The sequence below is a fragment of the Pinus tabuliformis genome, chromosome 3_2 (assembly GCF_031772625.1).
Source record: "Pinus tabuliformis cultivar Carrire ecotype Pingquan chromosome 3_2, CPIR1, whole genome shotgun sequence".
In the NCBI taxonomy this organism is placed as follows: Eukaryota; Viridiplantae; Streptophyta; class Pinopsida; order Pinales; family Pinaceae; genus Pinus; species Pinus tabuliformis.
In genome coordinates, this window is record NC_142302.1 from 542573029 (window position 1) to 542593209 (window position 20181).

At 38.1% G+C, this 20181-nt stretch overlaps 2 protein-coding genes across 2 annotated transcripts; both read right to left on the reverse strand.

Annotated features, from left to right (window-relative positions):
• Positions 1–3814: 3814 nt before the first annotated feature.
• LOC149181646 (uncharacterized) lies at positions 3815–18740 on the reverse strand. Its single transcript, XM_089416659.1, has 11 exons — positions 18643–18740; positions 17339–18510; positions 11489–11662; positions 10483–10651; positions 10062–10123; positions 9778–9905; positions 6533–6722; positions 5527–5695; positions 5104–5165; positions 4821–4948; positions 3815–3930 (listed from the first exon to the last, which is right to left on the reverse strand). Exons 2-11 carry the CDS (start codon positions 18398–18400, stop codon positions 3840–3842), a joined length of 2235 nt encoding a protein of 744 aa, XP_089272785.1. The 5' UTR covers positions 18401–18510; positions 18643–18740; the 3' UTR covers positions 3815–3839.
• LOC149181647 (uncharacterized) lies at positions 11951–16533 on the reverse strand. The gene is given in 5 exon segments (XM_089417972.1): positions 11951–11969; positions 12967–13085; positions 13302–13919; positions 13921–16317; positions 16525–16533. Coding segments are annotated over 3 exon segments (3021 nt in total). The 3' UTR covers positions 11951–11969; positions 12967–13085; positions 13302–13304.
• Positions 18741–20181: the final 1441 nt, after the last annotated feature.

Consider the following 20181-nt stretch of genomic DNA (forward strand, 5'->3'; position numbering starts at 1 on the left):
AGTATCCCACTTATGACAAAGAGATGTATTCCATTATGCAAGCCTGCCAACAATGGAAGCATTACATTTTTGGGAAGGAAATGGTCATCCACACAGACCACCAACCCCTGCAGTTCATATAGACAAGGTAAATTGCAAAATGATCGCCATCAGAAGTGGTCCACATACCTAGAACAGTTCCATTTGAATATCAAGTATAAGAAGGGAAACACCAATAATGTTGCAGATTGCCTCAGTCGACCACCAATCATGGCATTATCCATCATTCTCAACTCTTGTGGGCACGAGACTTATGATTGGCCACTTCTCTACAAAAGTGACCCAAAATTCGGCCAAACTTACCAAACACACTTGGAGGGTTAGCATGTTCCAGATTTTCACCTCTAGGATGCCCTGTTATGCCACCTGGGTCACCTCGGTGTTCCTTCAAGTGAGCGTGCCATGATGATTTGGGAAGCACACTACAGTTGGGTTGTTGGGCATTTTAGGGTCGAAAAAATGGTGGCAGTACTACAAAAGTATTTCTATTGGTCAAAACTTTGATAGGATGTCAGGAAGTACATCAAATCATGCACTGTCTGCACCATTGCCAAACCAAGCATTAAGAAGCAAGGCCTCTATACCCCACTGCCTACCCCTAGTCGACCTTAGCAATCCATCTCCATGGATTCCATGTCAAGCCTTCCTTCCACTAAGCATGGAAATGACTGTGTTTTTGTTGTCATCGACAGGTTCTCGAAGATGGCCATTATGGTGGCCTACAAAACGAATATCACAACAGAAGCCACTACTAAATTCTTCTTTAAACAAGTGTGGGTACACTTTGAGATCCCATAGTCTATCATCTCATATTGGGACATGAGGTTCCTCGATACATTTTGGTCCAGTCTTTGGTCGATGTTGGACACCAAACTCACTAAGTCCACAACCTTCCGTCCTCAAACTGATGGTCAAACAAAGGTTTTCAATAGGATGATCATACACATTTTGTGCATGTACAACTCAAATCATCCACGCACATGGAACGACAGCCTCCCCTATGTTTAGCATAGCTACAACCAGGCTCTCCATAGCTCGACTAGGCACAACCCTTTTAAGGTGGGTTTGGGATTCCAACCACTCTGTCCCATTGATGTGGCCATGCCATTTGCAGATACTAACGTAGATTCGGCTCATGTCTAGTCCGAAACATATAAGGAAAAAAAATTCATTGCGCACATCCAACATATTCACCCGTAGGTCCATGACATTCTATAGAAATAAAATGCCAAGTACAAGCATGGACATAATCAACATCGGATGCCACACAAGTTTCAGGTGGGCGACAAGGTCTAGTTGCATTTGTAGAAGGAAGGTGTTACCGGAGCCTATCAGAAACTCAGACCACTCCGATATGGTCCTTATACCATTACCAAGGCTATGGGAGACAATGCATTTGAGCTCAACACACTACAACAAAACCAGCGATTTGCGCCAGATTTAGCGCCAAATTTTAGTGCATTTTTTTTGTAATTGTGATGAGCAACCTGGCGCTAAATCTGGCTCTATTGTACAATTTTTAAAGCGTCCTTTTTTGCACCTGATTTTGCATCCCTTTTCACGCTAGATTTTGCATCATTTTTTACACCAAACTATGCATCATTTTTTGCGTCAAATTTTGAACCAAGATTTGCATCTTATTTTATGACAGGTTTTGCTTCTAGTTTTGTGTCATTTTTTGCATCTATTTTTCATTCTCTTTTGCTTCCTATTTTGTGTCATTCTTTGCTTCCATTTTTGCACCATCATTTGCATCAAGTTTACACTGTATTTTGAATCCAATTTAACGTCTTTTTATGCATCCATTTTGTGTCAGTTTTTGCATCTAGTCGTACGCCAGGTTTTGTATCTAGTCTTACACTAGTTTTTGCTTCTATTTTTGCACCAGCTTTGGTGCCTATCTTTGCACCATGTGTTGAATTTGATTTAGCACCAAATTTTGCATCCATTTTTGTGCCCATTTTTGCATCTTTTTTTGGACCATTTTTTACATCCACATTTACGTTTGATTTGTCTCCATTTTTCCCATCTCATTTTGCACCATATTTTGCGTCATTTGTTTCATCCAATTTTGCATCATTTTTAACACCATCTCTTGCATCTAATGTTACATCATTTTGAGCATCGAAATTTGCATTTATATTTGCATCTTATGTTGAGTCATGTGTTGTGTCCACCTTTGCATCTTATTTTGTGTCTAATGGTACATTCAATTTAGAGCCATTTTTTACATCTACTTTTGTATTTGTTTTTGCACCAAGTTTTGCATCCAATTTTAAGCTATTTTATGCCCCTTTTTGCACCATTTTTTTGTGTCTACTTGTGTCCAATGTTGCATCATTATTTACACCGACTTTTTCATCTAATTTTGCATTTTTTTGGTGTCTAGTTTTACATCGTTTTCACCATCCAAATTTGCATCTTTTTTTGCCTCATTTTGTGTCCACATTTGCATATAATTTTGTGTCTGAGTTCGAGCCTAAATTTGGATGTGATTAGGAATCATTTTTTACATCCAATATGGCATCCTTGGTTTCACCTTTTTTCAGCCCCATTTTGCATCTTGTTTTATGTCTTTTCTTACATCTTTTTTTTTTCCTTTTTTGCACCCAAGTTTGCATCCCAAATTTACACCATTATTTGCATCATCATTTGGCATATTAATTTGTAACGTTTTTTGTTTCTTTTTAACGCTCAACTTTGCATCTTATTTTACATCTAGTTGTTGTCTTTTTTTGCATCTAATTTGGTGCCCATTTATGTGTCCTTGTTTTTGCCCAATTTGATATCCTTTTGTATGCCATGTTTTGTTCCCTTCTTTGTGTCAACTATTGCACAATTTTTCACTTCTAATTTAAAACACTTTGTATGTCAATTGTTTGCATTTTGTATTAATTCCTAGTTTAACATCCAATTTTACTTTCAATTTTGCATCCATGGTTACATCCGCATTTGACTTCTTATATAGAGTATATTTTTCTTTACATATATGACCCCCTTTATAGATTCATAGTGAAATATATGATAGTTTCTAAATATCATTAAAGCAGATATCACAATTCAAAATCATTTGTAAAGAAATTTAAGAGAAATTGACAACATCCATCCAAAAAAATAACAATGTGTCATTAACAATTTTCAAAACATGTAAAAAATAGCAACATAATACTAATAAAATCAGTATTATTTTTAATCAAAACAACTAAAATTCAAATATGATTAACAAATCAAAATATTTCATGAATATCGTTACGATAAATTAACAACATACATAAATCAAACTCATCGTATGATTACAAAATCAAAATGTCTCATTGATATAGGGTAAATTCACAACACCCATCTAAACATAACAATGTCATTCTACACAATAATTTCTTCATAAAAAACAATGCATGTGCATGCCTAGCTACCACCACCAAGATCATCCTCATGATCATCTTGACCATCCTCATTACTCTGATCCACATCATCACCAACACCGCAACTATCATCATCATCTCCTCCTTCACCACCATCATCCTCATCCTCATCCTCATCATCTCCTGATATATGTTGAACATAATTTGGATCGTCGTCTTGGCAATCATTACCTATAGCATTCTGACAAAAAAAATCAATATTACATGTTAGTATTAATTACATAACACAACGCATGTTTTTGTTATACAATGTTAACCATAAAATTAGGTAAGATATAATATCTAATAGTACTAAAAAATAAAATGAAAATATGGTTTAAAAGTATATTGGAAATCCAACTAAGATTACATACCATAGAGTCCATCCAAACAACAAATTCAACCCATCTCTTTTGCTGCAGCACCTCCTTTTCCAAATGATTTGGAGGTCTTCAGGGTAAAAATATATATCCCATGGTTTATATTTGGCCTTAAAAAACAGTAGAAAAAAAAAATTGAGAACACAGGAGCAAGATGAAAAAGGAATTGCATGTCTAAACATTTTGAAGTCTCAAAAAGCATTCATCAGCATAGAGAAGACTACAACACTACTCTTCACTTCCAAGTTTTCAACTAATGGATTTACCTGACCAGCAATGTTTTTTGCATGAACCATGCTCAAATGCTCAAGATGAGGTAATGAATGGATGTTATGCGCCTATCTGTGAATTGCAACCACAGGCATACATGTAAGTGCAAATTTGTAAATCTCATACCCAGATTTACCCATCATCAAGCACACAACTTTTGCGGGATCCATTTGACATATCTTATGTTTAAGAAGGAATAACATCCTTGAAGAGACTCATGGCTTTTCTTAGGGAAGGATCTTTGCATGCAGAATCTAGATTAACTCTGAACATTTCAATCAAACTAAGGTAAATGAAAGGCAACAATCCATCGGTCAAACCTCACAGGTTAAAAGCACCCGCTGAGTTTCACACAAATGAGAAAGCCTAAGGGAAAAGATTTGAGACATGCATGCTACATGATTTCATGTAGGATAAGTACCTAAGCTTAAGGCAAAAGATTTGAGACATGCAAATGTATGAAGTACAAGATTCAGATAAAGAGAAAGAAGCTCCTTCATGCCATATTCTCACTGACAGTGAATCTCAGATTAGGTACTTATCAAGCATGAAATCATGTTGCATGCCAAGCATGAAATCATGAAGCACACACCATGATAAGATTATCTGACTCCAACTACTGCATCAAGATGAAAAATTCAGCACTCTAGACAGTCACATAAGAATAAAAAAACATTCAAAAGATATGAATGCATATTAGCCACTATAGAGGACCAAAACATAAACTTACGCCATAGACAGTGTGGCTGAACCTTTCCCTGCTTTTGCTTCAACAACTTCAGTTCCTCCATCCTGTGTGCGCTTTGTCAAGGCTTTAATGTCCTCCTCAGACAATACAGAGTTTGGCTTTGGTGTTGCCTAAAAAAATTATCAAAACAAAAAAGTGTATGTTCCCTTTTTAACTGTATTGAAGGGTAGGTAATTATGATCTCATTTTATCTTTGATAAATTAATCTTCTAATATCCAAGAGTAAAGAACAAACTCAAGATGAGGATCCAACAAAGTCATATACATGTGAAAAAAGTGGAAGAATTGTAACACCCACATGTCCACCTACAACAGGAACATCAACTTCTGCAGACAGCATAGGATGACATCAACAACAAACATAAAACTGAGAATTGTATCTAATGTTAAAAAAAGCATGATGTTGGTAAGATCCTGCAGCATATCATGTATTGGGTCTAGCCCAGATGGTTGTGTGCAAAGACTGTTATCCTTCCCACCCGGGTTCAATTCCCTCAAGTGACATCTTGAGCTGACTATATTTCTGATGGCCTTGAGCCCTATGATACCATCCTTGAAATGAGGAGAAGTGCCTGGCATGTTTGCCCAGGATGCATATTTCATGATTAAATTATAAAAAATAAAAATATTTTACAGAATACTAAATATTTGAGAGTAGCTAAGCATAACAAGCCAGAATTTTAAATACCTTCAACAGGAACTCCTGCTTTTGAAGCATAGAACGTCTTTGCGCGGACAACATCAAGAGTAGTAACACCAAAGAGTTTCTTTTCATTATAGGTCCCTGCCTTCTTAAAAACCTCAGCAGCTATTGGTACAGTAGAATTTACAGGATTGCTGATCATATTTACAATTGCCTGCCATGGATATCAAGTCCTCAGCAATGCCATAAAAACCAATTCTAGATGATTTCTTGAATCCAAATATACCATTCCTGATAGAAGGAAAACACTATCCAGTACACTCTCCCCCCTCTCCATATCTCTATCTATATAATATGTAACAATATACTATACATACTGTACACACACACCAGTACATGAACAAAACAAATAATTGTGAAACATACTTCTTTATCTATTAACTTGCCACACTAATGGTAGTACATACTGATTGTATGTACTATATAATGTTATAGAGGATACCTCGTGATCAAGTGGATTTGTGCACGGTTAAATAGAAGACCAAGGATATTTTTTATATTGATATTCATATGCCAATTTTCTCAAAAGTCCAAAAGCTAAGTTACTAACTACAAGAGGAGAAACAAGAATAACAGGGCTTTAACAGTGGCTGCAAACTTGCATTGGACTACACAGCTAATTACTCTTAAGTTCATTTCAATTAGTATTTCCTTCTTATGGGCAAAAGTTAGCTGCAATTTGTCTAAATAAAGAGTCAATAATGAGTCAATCACCTATTCGTTTGACTCAAAGAAGTCTTCAAGCTTCGTTAACCTCTCCAGTAGAATTGATTATATACAAGAACAGTATGTAAATCTAGATCAACAACTTGCTTAAAGATTCTTGCAAATATGTATTTGTATATATTGCCATCTCTATAGATCTCAAACATACAAAGCCTTCGACAAAGCAACTTACAATGAACGTCATGCTTATTCCTATGAAATAGTCAATAAGAAAATCGCATGAAAACAAAAACTTCAAAGAAGATCATAAATCATGACAACTTACCTCTGGGCAGTATTTTGCAATTGCAGAGCAAAGAGATTTAACAATCCCTGCATTGATGTTGAAGAGATCATCACGGGTCATGCCAGGTTTTCGAGGCACACCAGCAGGAATGATCACAACATCTGCATTCTCCAATGCCGTGCCAAGTTGTTCCTCTCCCATATATCCTGCAACCTGCACCCAGGTCACACTGCTATGAATTACTGACAAGGTCGTGACACAAGCATGATAAAATCAATATGGCAGTACCAAATTAAATGATAAATATGTAGACCAAAAAATAAGAAAAGAAATTATTATCGCAAAGTTCCAAAAGAAGTAAAACTTGTTATCCTTGTTCCATGACCCAAGCAATGGTATGTCCTCCTCATAGTGAACAAGAATAGGATTATTTGTATTCTATAGTAAAATCCACCTTTTGGCTTTTACCGAGGAGATAGAGCACCAAAAGCAATGATTATGCTCGTAGGAGATTGAAGACCTATACCAACCCACGTTTCAATCAGGGTATAATCTTGTCCAATCCAGGTATACGACATTTCAATCAGGGTATAGTCTTATCCAATCCAGGTATAAAAGTGATGCTGTGATAAATAATTAGCATTTCACAAGCCACTTTAGGGAGTTTATTCAACCTTAGTTTAATTTGCGAAGACTATTTTGATTTAATCTACTCATGGATAAAGAGGCAAATCTAAACGACCCCAAAAAGGTTGGATATAGAGGCAAATCCAATATGCAGAGGGTCATCAATTCAATCCTCACAAAATAACAAATTGACAATGCAATGAGACTATTCTAACTTCTAAGTAGTCATTAGGCCAAGTATGACTTAGATCCATCAAATCAAAAAGTCCTATTAAGCAGAGGCATATGATCCAGCCGTGGATTCTGCTAAAAATATAGATGCACTTTTCATCAAAAAAATATGAACTACCTCGTCCATTGGGCTGTGGTTTAGTGGCAAGTTGTAGGGTGCTTGTCATGAGGATGACCCAGGTTCAAAACCCAGGAGGCATATTCCCATGATAATGCGGCTGCCCATGTCATTCCAAAATATGAAGTCGGGTTAACGTGATAAACACCAGTTCAATGATAATGCAGAGGTGTTGTTAATGATGACCCCTGTGCTATTGAGGTTTGCACAAATGAGCCCATCTGCAAGTCATGCGTGACTTTGATGAATAGATGCAATTAAGGTGTTTCACCCACGCCAGTCAAAAGGCCTTGACCAAACAAAAACAATAATAGTGAGCCCAACCTCAATTTCAACCTTCTCCTATCAATAGCAAATACTACTACTGCTAATAATAATAATAAGCACAGCCCAAATTTCAATCTAGCCATAAATGTCAGGCAGATTATTGTCAAGTAGTTAAATCATAGCACTTTCAGTGCCCTCTTAGAAGTATGTTGCGGCATTATCTCACCATCGGAGTTAACTACCATATTGAGATTCAACAGACAAGATCAGGTGCAAATCCTGCATGAAATTGGTGGAATAGAGATTCTATGTTTGTATCATCTACAATAAGGGCAAAACCCACTATGTTAACAGAAAGACATTTGCCAACAAGAAAACAATCAAAAATAATAATAATGTAGCCCTCAATATCTGCCTCTTTTGAAATGGCCCAAAGAATGTCAGGTATAGTCAAATCCAATATTCACGGTGTACAATACAATCGTTTTAGAATGACAATGCGATGGGCGTTGCTTCAATGGATTGTGGGCCAAATGTCACCTAGATCCATAAAATTAAAAACCCTAATCGAGTAGGTGCACATGATGCAGCCATGGATTTCCACGAAATAAATATCTAGGTGCTTTTTTTCATCAATCAAAATATGCACAAACACATTTACAAACTGACCATGAAAGTGAATTGAGTTGACCATTAACGTGAATTGGGTTGTGTTTAAGAAATTAAATCATTGCGCTTTCAGGGCTCAAACCCACGTTCAAAAGCCCCGAAAGGCATATTTCCTGCAAAAATGTGGCCAAAAGAATAAATTCCACATTCGAAGAATCCCAGAGACCTTGACAGGTTATAGCAGTGGAGTCTAAGCCTGGTATAAGGCCTGGTTCCTTTAAAAAAATAGGCGCTTACCAAAACAAATAAATTATCTGACCATGGACAATATCAGAAACGTAAAATCAAAGAACTAATAACAGGTAAAACACTAACGAAAAGTAGATCCTACCAAGTGGGTCGTCGTACGATCGATCCCAATGGAGATCCCTTGAAACTAAGATCAAAACATCTCTATCGTTCACAGAGAGAACAGATCCAGCATACAGAGAACGAAAAAAACGCGGTAGGAAAAATATATATCCCATGGTTTATATTTGGCCTTAAAAAACAGTAGAAAAAAAAAATTTGAGAACACAGGAGCAAGATGAAAAAGGAATTGCATGTCTAAACATTTTGAAGTCTCAAAAAGCATTCATCAACATAGAGAAGACTACAACACTACTCTTCACTTCCATGTTTTCAACTAATGGATTTAACTGACCAGCAATGTTTTTTGCATGAACCATGCTCAAATGCTCAAGATGAGGTAATGAATGGATGCTATGCGCCTATCTGTGAATTGCAACCACAGGCATACATGTAAGTGCAAATTTGTAAATCTCATACCCAGATTTACCCATCATCAAGCACACAACTTTTGCGGGATCCATTTGACATATCTTATGTTTAAGAAGGAATAACATCCTTGAAGAGACTCATGGCTTTTCTTAGGGAAGGATCTTTGCATGCAGAATCTAGATTAACTCTGAACATTTCAATCAAACTAAGGTAAATGAAAGGCAACAATCCATCGGTCAAACCTCACAGGTTAAAAGCACCCGCTGAGTTTCACACAAATGAGAAAGCCTAAGGGAAAAGATTTGAGACATGCATGCTACATGATTTCATGTAGGATAAGTACCTAAGCTTAAGGCAAAAGATTTGAGACATGCAAATGTATGAAGTACAAGATTCAGATAAAGAGAAAGAAGCTCCTTCATGCCATATTCTCACTGACAGTGAATCTCAGATTAGGTACTTATCAAGCATGAAATCATGTTGCATGCCAAGCATGAAATCATGAAGCACACACCATGATAAGATTATCTGACTCCAACTACTGCATCAAGATGAAAAATTCAGCACTCTAGACAGTCACATAAGAATAAAAAAACATTCAAAAGATATGAATGCATATTAGCCACTATAGAGGACCAAAACATAAACTTACGCCATAGACAGTGTGGCTGAACCTTTCCCTGCTTTTGCTTCAACAACTTCAGTTCCTCCATCCTGTGTGCGCTTTGTCAAGGCTTTAATGTCCTCCTCAGACAATACAGAGTTTGGCTTTGGTGTTGCCTAAAAAAAATTATCAAAACAAAAAAGTGTTAGTTCCCTTTTTAACTGTATTGAAGGGTAGGTAATTATGATCTCATTTTATCTTTGATAAATTAATCTTCTAATATCCAAGAGTAAAGAACAAACTCAAGATGAGGATCCAACAAAGTCATATACATGTGAAAAAAGTGGAAGAATTGTAACACCCGCATGTCCACCTACAACAGGAACATCAACTTCTGCAGACATCATAGGATGACATCAACAACAAACATAAAACTGAGAATTGTATCTAATGTTAATAAAAGCATGATGTTGGTAAGATCCTGCAGCATATCATGTATTGGGTCTAGCCCAGATGGTTGTGTGCAAAGACTGTTATCCTTCCCACCCGGGTTCAATTCCCTCAAGTGACATCTTGAGCTGACTATATTTCTGATGGCCTTGAGCCCTATGATACCATCCTTGAAATGAGGAGAAGTGCCTGGCATGTTTGCCCAGGATGCATATTTCATGATTAAATTATAAAAAGTAAAAATATTTTACAGAATACTAAATATTTGAGAGTAGCTAAGCATAACAAGCCAGAATTTTAAACCTTCAACAGGAACTCCTGCTTTTGAAGCATAGAACGTCTTTGCGCGGACAACATCAAGAGTAGTAACACCAAAGAGTTTCTTTTCATTATAGGTCCCTGCCTTCTTAAAAACCTCAGCAGCTATTGGTACAGTAGAATTTACAGGATTGCTGATCATATTTACAATTGCCTGCCATGGATATCAAGTCCTCAGCAATGCCATAAAAACCAATTCTAGATGATTTCTTGAATCCAAATATACCATTCCTGATAGAAGGAAAACATTATCCAGTACACTCTCCCCCCTCTCCATATCTCTATCTATATAATATGTAACAATATACTATACATACTTTACACACACACCAGTACATGAACAAAACAAATAATTGTGAAACATACTTCTTTATCTATTAACTTGCCACACTAATGGTAGTACATACTGATTGTATGTAATATATAATGTTATAGAGGATACCTCGTGATCAAGTGGATTTGTGCACAGTTAAATAGAAGACCAAGGATATTTTTTATATTGATATTCATATGCCAATTTTCTCAAAAGTCCAAAAGCTAAGTTACTAACTACAAGAGGAGAAACAAGAATAACAGGGCTTTAACAGTGGCTGCAAACTTGCATTGGACTACACAGCTAATTACTCTTAAGTTCATTTCAATTAGTATTTCCTTCTTATGGGCAAAAGTTAGCTGCAATTTGTCTAAATAAAGAGTCAATAATGAGTCAATCACCTATTCGTTTGACTCAAAGAAGTCTTCAAGCTTCGTTAACCTCTCCAGTAGAATTGATTATATACAAGAACAGTATGTAAATCTAGATCAACAACTTGCTTAAAGATTCTTGCAAATATGTATTTGTATATATTGCCATCTCTATAGATCTCAAACATACAAAGCCTTCGACAAAGCAACTTACAATGAACGTCATGCTTATTCCTATGAAATAGTCAATAAGAAAATCGCATGAAAACAAAAACTTCAAAGAAGATCATAAATCATGACAACTTACCTCTGGGCAGTATTTTGCAATTGCAGAGCAAAGAGATTTAACAATCCCTGCATTGATGTTGAAGAGATCATCACGGGTCATGCCAGGTTTTCGAGGCACACCAGCAGGAATGATCACAACATCTGCATTCTCCAATGCCGTGCCAAGTTGTTCCTCTCCCATATATCCTGCAACCTGCACCCAGGTCACACTGCTGTGAATTACTGACAAGGTCGTGACACAAGCATGATAAAATCAATATGGCAGTACCAAATTAAATGATAAATATGTAGACCAAAAAATAAGAAAAGAAATTATTATCGCAAAGTTCCAAAAGAAGTAAAACTTGTTATCCTTGTTCCATGACCCAAGCAATGGTATGTCCTCCTCATAGTGAACAAGAATAGGATTATTTGTATTCTATAGTAAAATCCACCTTTTGGCTTTTACCGAGGAGATAGAGCACCAAAAGCAATGATTATGCTCGTAGGAGATTGAAGACCTATACCAACCCACGTTTCAATAAGTCTTTGTTTTGAATACAAAGTGGCAGGAAGATAAAAATGTAAAAACATAAGCTAATTCACAGCAGAAACAAGACACAGGTAGAAAGAACAAATAATTTATGACAGGATCCCTGTTGATGAATCTAGTCAGCCATATGGTGATCAATTAGAGATCAATGCCTTTCATGATTTCATCGTCAAAAGAATGGACATTCTTATAACAAAACATTTTACCATCTCCCTAGCTTTATTCTTTGGCAGCCATGGCTTCCACCTCTACTCTTTGGTTTGTTCAGAATTTCAATTATTTCAGTGCTTATTGTGTGTCATCATGGTACTGTCATCATCTGCTGGCTGTTCTGTACAAGTCGTCACACTAGCAAATTATGAAGAGCCCTCTATCTACACCCTTTCCAACGTATCACATGCCCCAGAGTCCTCCGCTCTTCAATGAGGTTAGCAACTGTACTAGATGGCTTCATGGAAATAAGCTTCCTGCAGGTTTACATAGGACTGTGACAGCATTCTTGACATGACTTAATATGGCAAAGTTCCAACCACCTAATGCAGCGTTTCCAACTATGAGAACATGGAACTGTTAACTTCCCTTTGTGATGTTTCAAGTTTTACACTGTCAGAAAAGTAAATCTAGGCCAAAATTATAACATTTACCAGTCAAAATTTATATGAAATTCAATCTCAAAAGGTAGAGCCTTTTGTTTATTACCGTCCATATTACCTGAAAAAAGATAAACCATATTTGCATGCTGTAACTCTTTGTTCTGTGCAATAATATGTGAAGCAATTCTCCAACAACAAAAAAATCTGGAGGTCAATTTTCTGTCACATTAACAGTAGTGTCTCTATAATCTCTAATGGCAATGAGAGTTTAGCAACAGTAAACAGTATGGGAAGGAATGTCTCTTGGTCTAGATTTGAGGAAAATGATTACCAGCCCATCTGAACGAATACATTGATCAAGCATACACTTACCCTTCTTCAAGGGAGTATACATGCTGCATCACCACACTATTTGAAAGGCTTTAACCTTCTCTATTTGCCAACATTTTTACGATAGTCATACTGATAATCCTGTTAAACCATCACCAACACTGAAATTTGATAACAAGGAAAGAAACTGTTAAAACAGCAAACAGCAGAGAGATCCAGAAATAAAAGGATCCAGTCTTTTGAGAATCAATTTTGGTATGTAATTGTTTCACAGTAGAAGAAAAGACCAATAATCTTAAGGATAATCATATATTGTTCTCTATAGATGGAAACCCAGAATGCATCAAAGTGAGAAAAAATAAAAACATCCTCGTCACCTTTCAAAACTCATTTGGTAGATTGGAATATGTTAATGGATTTGGCTCACAACCGCTGGCCATCATCTCTTCAAAGATTGCATATGCACGATCCACTCTGCCTGCTATGCTAAACGTGCGAATTAGTGCATTGTAGGTAGCAACATTTGGTTCATAACCCCTAGAAAGGAGTTCTGCATATACCTCACCTGCTTCCTCCATCATACCAACCTTTCCAAGGTGACCTATCAAGGAATTGTAAGCAAACAAGTTTGGGATAGAACCACTGTTCTTCATTTCCTCAAAAACTTTAAATGCTTCCTCCAACTTTTCAGCTGTGCCCAGTCCATCAATGATGATATTATACACAATTGTATCAGGCTTCAAGCCACTAGACTTCAGTTCTACAAAGAAATGAAAAGCCTCATCTACCCTATCAACCATACAAAGACTGCCTATGAGAATAGTGTATGATTTTACATCAGGTTTTATGCCCTCTGCTACCATTCTCTCGAAAAGCTGACAAGCTTCATCTACATCCCCTACCTTCCCAAAGGCGTTCATGAGAATATTGTAAACTGCACAATTAGGCCTGCACCCGTTTTCAATCATTTCTTGAAAGAAGTGATTGGCCTCAGAATACTCTTCCTGCCTTACCAAGTCCATCAATAAGAGGACCATAAGTAGATGGGGAGAGAAGATATCCCCTCTTCACCATATGACCATACAAATCTATGGCTTCATCCACTCTACCGGCCATCACAAGACCTGATATGAGGGTGTTGTAGTTTACTGTATTCATCTTGCATCCTCTAGCACGCATCTCATCAAGAAGCTTGAAAGCATCATCCATCTTTCCAGCCTTTCCAAGAGCATCAAAGAAGGCGTTGTAAGTGTAAACATTTGGATTACAACCTGACTTCTTCATCTGTTTGAAAAGATCCCAGGCAATATGCATATGGTCGGCTTTACATAACCAATCAATAAGAGTATTGTAAGCAATAGTGTCAAGAGCAACGCCTCGATCTTTTGATTCTTCAAATACTCTGTGAGCGTCAAACACTCTTCCTGCTTTGCATAGGGATTTGATGAGAGAGCGTACCACATATATGTATTGACTACCACCCTTAGCCAACATTTCTTCATAGGTCAAGATTGCCTCATCCAACCTGCCCACTCTGCCCAGGCCATCAATTAGGGCTGCACAAGCAACATCATCGGGAAGCAGTCCCATCACATCATAGAACTCCTTGAACACTCTCAAAGCATAATCCATTTGCCCAGCTTTTGCAAGCCCTGGCAAAACAGTACCCATAGTTACAAGGTTTGGAGAAAATTTGTTTTTCATATCTTCAAAGAGCTGGCAAGCTTCATCAATTCTATTTGTTTTTATGAAACCATCAATTAGTATGTTGTAAGTTATCTCATCAGGGTAACACCCATTTTCTGTCATCTCTTGCATTATCTTGAAAGCCATATCTACCTCTTTATTCTTACAGAGACCATTCAACATTGAATTGTGTGTAATAACATTTGGTGGGCATCCCTTTTCCCTCATTCGTTGAAATAACTCTATTGCTTCCTTAACCTTGCCATCTTTGCCAAGCCCATCTACCAGAATATTATATGTTATAACAGTGGGGGGAAGATTCACCTGCTGCATTTTGTGAAACATCTCCCATGCCTCATCTGTTCTGTCTTCCTTGTAAAGAATATCAATCAAAGTATTGTTAGTGACAGTGTCTGGTTCACACCCACTTTCTATCATCTTCAAGGTCATCCCAATAGCTTCATCCACTTTTCCTGCCTTGGCATAGCAGCATATCATGATATTATACGTGATTACATCAGGGGACAGACCTGTCCGTTTCATTTCTTCAAAAAGTTCATTCACTTCTTTAATCCTTCCTACCCTCCCGAGGCTATCTATACAAACATTGAAGGAAACAACATTTGGAGAAATTCCTTTTTTCTTCATCTGCAGAAACACGTCATATGCTTCATCAGCCTCACCATTCTTTCCATGATAATCGATGAATAAGCTGTAGGTTAAAGATGTTGGATCACACCCTTTATTGTGCATAACCTGAAAAAACTTCTGTGCATCCTCCAACCTGTTATTCTTAAGAAGACCTCCAATCAACGAATTGTAAGTATACAGATTGGGAGAACTCCCTCTCTCCACCATTTCATCCAACACTGCAAGTGCCTCATCAGTATTTCCACCTGTGCATAGGGCGTTGATAATAGTAGTAAAGGTAACTACAGTTGGAGCACATCCATCAGCTATCATCTCCTTCCAAAGCTCCCATGCAGCATCGACAAGGCCACAATCCCCATATTTATCTATCAAAGTATTGTATGTGATAGAATCAGGACTACATTTGTTGCTTCTCATCTCTTTCAGTAATGCTGTCGCCTCATCCAATCTACCTGCATTACAGAGAGCATCCATTAATGTGGTGAACAACACAACATCCGGTTTGCAGCCCTCCTCCTTCATTTGTCTCCACAGGCCCCATGCTTCATCGACCTTGCCAGCTCTCCCGTGTATCTTTATGCAGAGTGTGAAGGTGTACACATTGGGTCTCAAGCCAAATTTTCGCATTTCAGCCAGAAGTCCCATCACTTGTCCTGTATCTCCCATTTCTCCGCAGGCACCCATTAGTACAGAATAACATTTTAGGCTTGGCAACAATCCTTCCGAAATCATCTTCCTGTACACCACCACGGCTTCTTTCCGAAATCCTGATTTGATTAGTAATCCTATAAGACCATTGTAAGCAAAGTCACTAAGCATAAGCCCAGATTTCTTCATCTTTTCCAGGGCTGAAGGAATTTGCTCCAAACCACCTGCTATTCCGAGGTTGCGGAGAATTATTAAATAGGTCTGGGAATTAAGCCTACAGCGTTGCTTTTGCATCAAATCTAAAACGCGTGCCATCTCCTTCACCATGCGGGCTCTTCCGAGGATTTCTAGCATGGTATTGTAGGAATATGTGGTATTGTAGGAACCTTGGCTATAATTGAAGCCCTCCTAATTTCTCCAATAGCAATTTTATGTTCTGCTAAAGCGATTTTGCCTAATTCCACATAAGAAATTTCACAGCCCCCATGCCCATCTTGAATCTTAGCATATATAGCTTGTCCTGTATTCTCTGAATAGGTGCAGATATTATTGTAGTTTATGAAGCTTAAATTTCCTTTTTAATTCAAGAACAAGTATGACCCTTCAGCGCACTACATCACCCATTAATCTGATAAAATATTCAAAACCTTCCTCTCTGTTTCTGCCACAGTATCTCCTCATTTGTCTTCAATAAAATTCATGAAGTTTTGGCATGAAGTAGAGACACTCTCATGCAGGGGTGATGTCTCCTTTGCAGCAGGGTAGTAGTCCACTGGTGTCACAAAAGGAACCAAATGGTGATAAATGTTTCTTTTATAATTTCTTAATTAAATATGAAAGGGGCGACATAAATCAGTTATAATTTTTTTTAATTGATGGTGACACCAACGTAAATGGTCTTTGCCCACTGGTTTAAAGGGCCTTGGAGAAGTCAAAGATACAGAGGTTGAGATACATGACTCAAGCAGAGCTCAGGTAGCAGTGATTGCAAACTTGACCAAACTTTTATGTAAATACTAAATACAAACAAATGTTGTTTATATTATAACATTGGGAGGCTCCATATTTCTATCCTACAAAAATTTCCTCCAACAGCATGTAATATGAAACAGGTTTGGTTCAATTTCTAATATACCCAGTCTCATTATTCTCTGCCCTACCTTAATAGCATGCGGTTATGCCTCCCGGCCATTATACAGTCCAGCTAGACGGGAATGTTAATTACCTGTGGTCTTTTTACATCCTGGGTTAAGGTCAGAAAGCCAGATTCTGGAGCAAATCTGAAAACTGCAAATTAAACACTATGCATACAAAGTTCCAAGGAAGAAATTATGCACTGCTTGGGAGTGAAGCTTCTGGTGCGCCAAATCTGAAAACTGCAAATTAAACACTATGCATACGAAGTTCCAAGGGAGAAATTATGCACTGCCTGGGAGTGAAGCTTCGTGCGCCACGTGTCTTCAACAGAGGTGGGAGATATTGGCGCTGTGCTCAGCTGTTTGATGTTGGAAAGGTATCCTTCCTCTAATTCACCTGGACCATTTGAACTGCCAACACACAAATGTCTGATTTCCTCAAGCTCAGTAACAACTTGCTCCATGTGTGGTCTGTCATCTCTTTCTGACGCCAGGCATCTGAACGCTAATTCGGAAACGGCACATACCATGGCCTTCGCCTCATGGTTCTTTTCGATATTGAGCTGCGGATCCACAAGCTCATGCAAAGCCCCTTCTTGAATCTTAGCTATTGCCATGGTAGCAAGGTTGATTTCCCTGGTCTTCCGATTGGTGTCCACTGCTAATCTGGCAGAAATGATCTCCACCAAAACGACCCCGAAGCTGTACATATCGGATTTCTCTGTCAGCTGATAGCACTGATAATACACTGGATCAAGGTAGCCTGGTGTGCCCTGTGGAGAAGTGGTGACATGTGAGGCATCTACAGGCACAAGTCTGCAAAGCCCAAAATCAGCCACTTTGGCAATAAAATTTTCTCCCAAGAGAATGTTTGAGGATTTCACATCTCTGTGCAATATAGGCGGATGAACACTGTGAAGAAAAGCCAAGGCCTGCGCAGTTTGAACAGCAATATTAAAGCGAGTATTCCATGGTAATCCCTTGGGGTCTTTGCGATCGCCATGAAGATGATCAGCTAGGGTTCTGTTTGGGGAAAATTCGTATACGAGCAGCAGCTGTGGGCTGTGTGCAGGGGTGCAGCCATAAAGCCGGACAATGTGTGGATGATTCAAAGTCGAAAAAATCTTAACCTCATTGATGAACTGATCGAACTGATCGACCCTCTTGGAGTTATCATGAGAAAGTCTCTTTACCGCCACAGTTCTTCCGTCGCTAAGCTTACCCAGATAGACCGACCCGAGCCCTCCAACACCAATTTCGTTCTCCTCGTGGAAGCAATTTGTTGACTGGCGAAGTGCTTCGTAAGAGAATATTGGCAAATCGCCTGTCTCGCGCCCAAGCACACACGCTTCCATGTCCTTTCTCTCATATTTGCAGAAATTCCTAGAACTTTTTCTTTTTTTCAGACAATACCCTAATAACAGTACCGCTATTGCTACCAAAGCAATTCCTCCAGTGGAGCAACCTGTGGTGACACGAGCAGATAGATATGAATGTGATCCTGTGTCCAACGCCGAATAAAATAATGAAAAGAAAGATACAAATTCAGTACTAAATCACCGTGGAGATACCGAATACTAGGAAGAATTATATTTACCTATTACAATGGCGGGCCGGTTTTTATGACCTGCAACGCGGTCATAACAACTATTATGAGTAAAAGCAAAATCGATAGTTTTTGCAAAGAGGGGAAATACTTGACAATATAGGGAAACACATACACATATGTCCATGGGTTCAAGAGTGCAGAATGGAGGGAACATTTAAAACATTTTTATAGATTGTGATAATTTAAGCATTGGGTCTCGTAATCGAATTGGGAGAAGGGGTTCAGGAAAAGTAGCAATGCTATGGGTGGGCATATCTCTGTATGCGAGGTGCCATCGGGACAATAGCAAATAAACGTTTTAGTTGGTTCTGAAATGTTATAACCACATCTCCCGCCACTGTTCATACAAGCGCCACAGCTTCGGTTTCCCTTCGTGAGCAGTAATTTTGCTTGTATACCATTTTTATGGTCCCAAAGCTTTCTTTTAACGGTGTTGTTCTATTCACTGATCCACTAGAGAAATGATTACCATGAAATCAGGTAGGAGTTTTTTGTTCGTGAAGAACGGAGGCGGGAGATGGAATCACTAGAGAAGGTCTCATCTCTTATTCATTTCCTTTGAATTTACAGTCCATGCTTAGTGAGGGTTATTTGCTTTGCTGTAGCTTACATCTTGTTTTATTCTTTTCAAGAGGAAAATTTTCAGATTTCAAATTTGGAGAGACAAACTCTATTGGTTTCGGATTTCAAATTTGGAGAGACAAACTCTATTGGTTTTCTGTCTCCATCACCGATGGATCCACTGGCTGAGTAGTACCTAACAAGGTTTTCTTCAGGCTTATCACCTGCTTAGCTTTGTTTTTATTGTCTCTACGAATTTGCAAAATCTCTGCTTTTGTGATGGAGCACAACCAATACTTACTTACATAAACTCTTATGGTAGCCAATAAATCATTCAATGATACTTTGCAGTGAATCAAAAGGTAGCTTTTCTTTGAATGCCTTACCAATTGGAGATTTTGCCGAAAGCAATAGAAGACCTGGGACTTTTCTTGGCAACTAATTAAACGCAGCAGGCAATTTTGTTGGTGATACAGAAGTCGTGGATGATGAAAGAATCACATCATGTTGTGATGGGAAAGGACATGTTGCACAGGAAAGCAGACATCACAGCTGGATGGAAGTCGGATTCAAACACATTTAAAAGAATCAAAATACTTAGGGGGGGGGGGGTGTACGCATGGGAGCTAAAGGCTATATGCAAGAAGAAATAGGCATAAATCAAATCGTTATACTGGACACTCCTCAATAAAGGATAATGTTAAAGTCATTATTAGTGATAGATCTCTAAATTTTCCCACTGTTTTAAAAGGCCTTGGAGAATTCAAAGATACAGAGGTTGAGATACATGCAGACAAAAATTGTAATATTTCATCAACCAATATTTCAAAGTCCACGCCCTTCAATAAGAATGGAATGCGAGAAGCACTTATGCATGAAAACCATTTGGGAACTGATTTAGGTGGGCTACAGAGGCAGGACACTCATAGGGATGCTACCATGTATCCACAATGAAGGAAATCATAT

Coding starts and splice junctions, on each gene's coding strand:
- LOC149181646 (XM_089416659.1), bottom strand. CDS start 18,400: ATGGAAGCGTGTGTGCTTGGGCGCGAGACAGGCGATTTGCCAATATTC. Junction 5,166..5,526: donor AGCAGGAGTTCCTGTTGAAG/GTATTTAAAATT, acceptor TGCTGTCTGCAG/AAGTTGATGTTCCTGTTGTA. Junction 4,949..5,103: donor TTCTTCCACTTTTTTCACAT/GTATATGACTTT, acceptor TAATTTTTTTAG/GCAACACCAAAGCCAAACTC.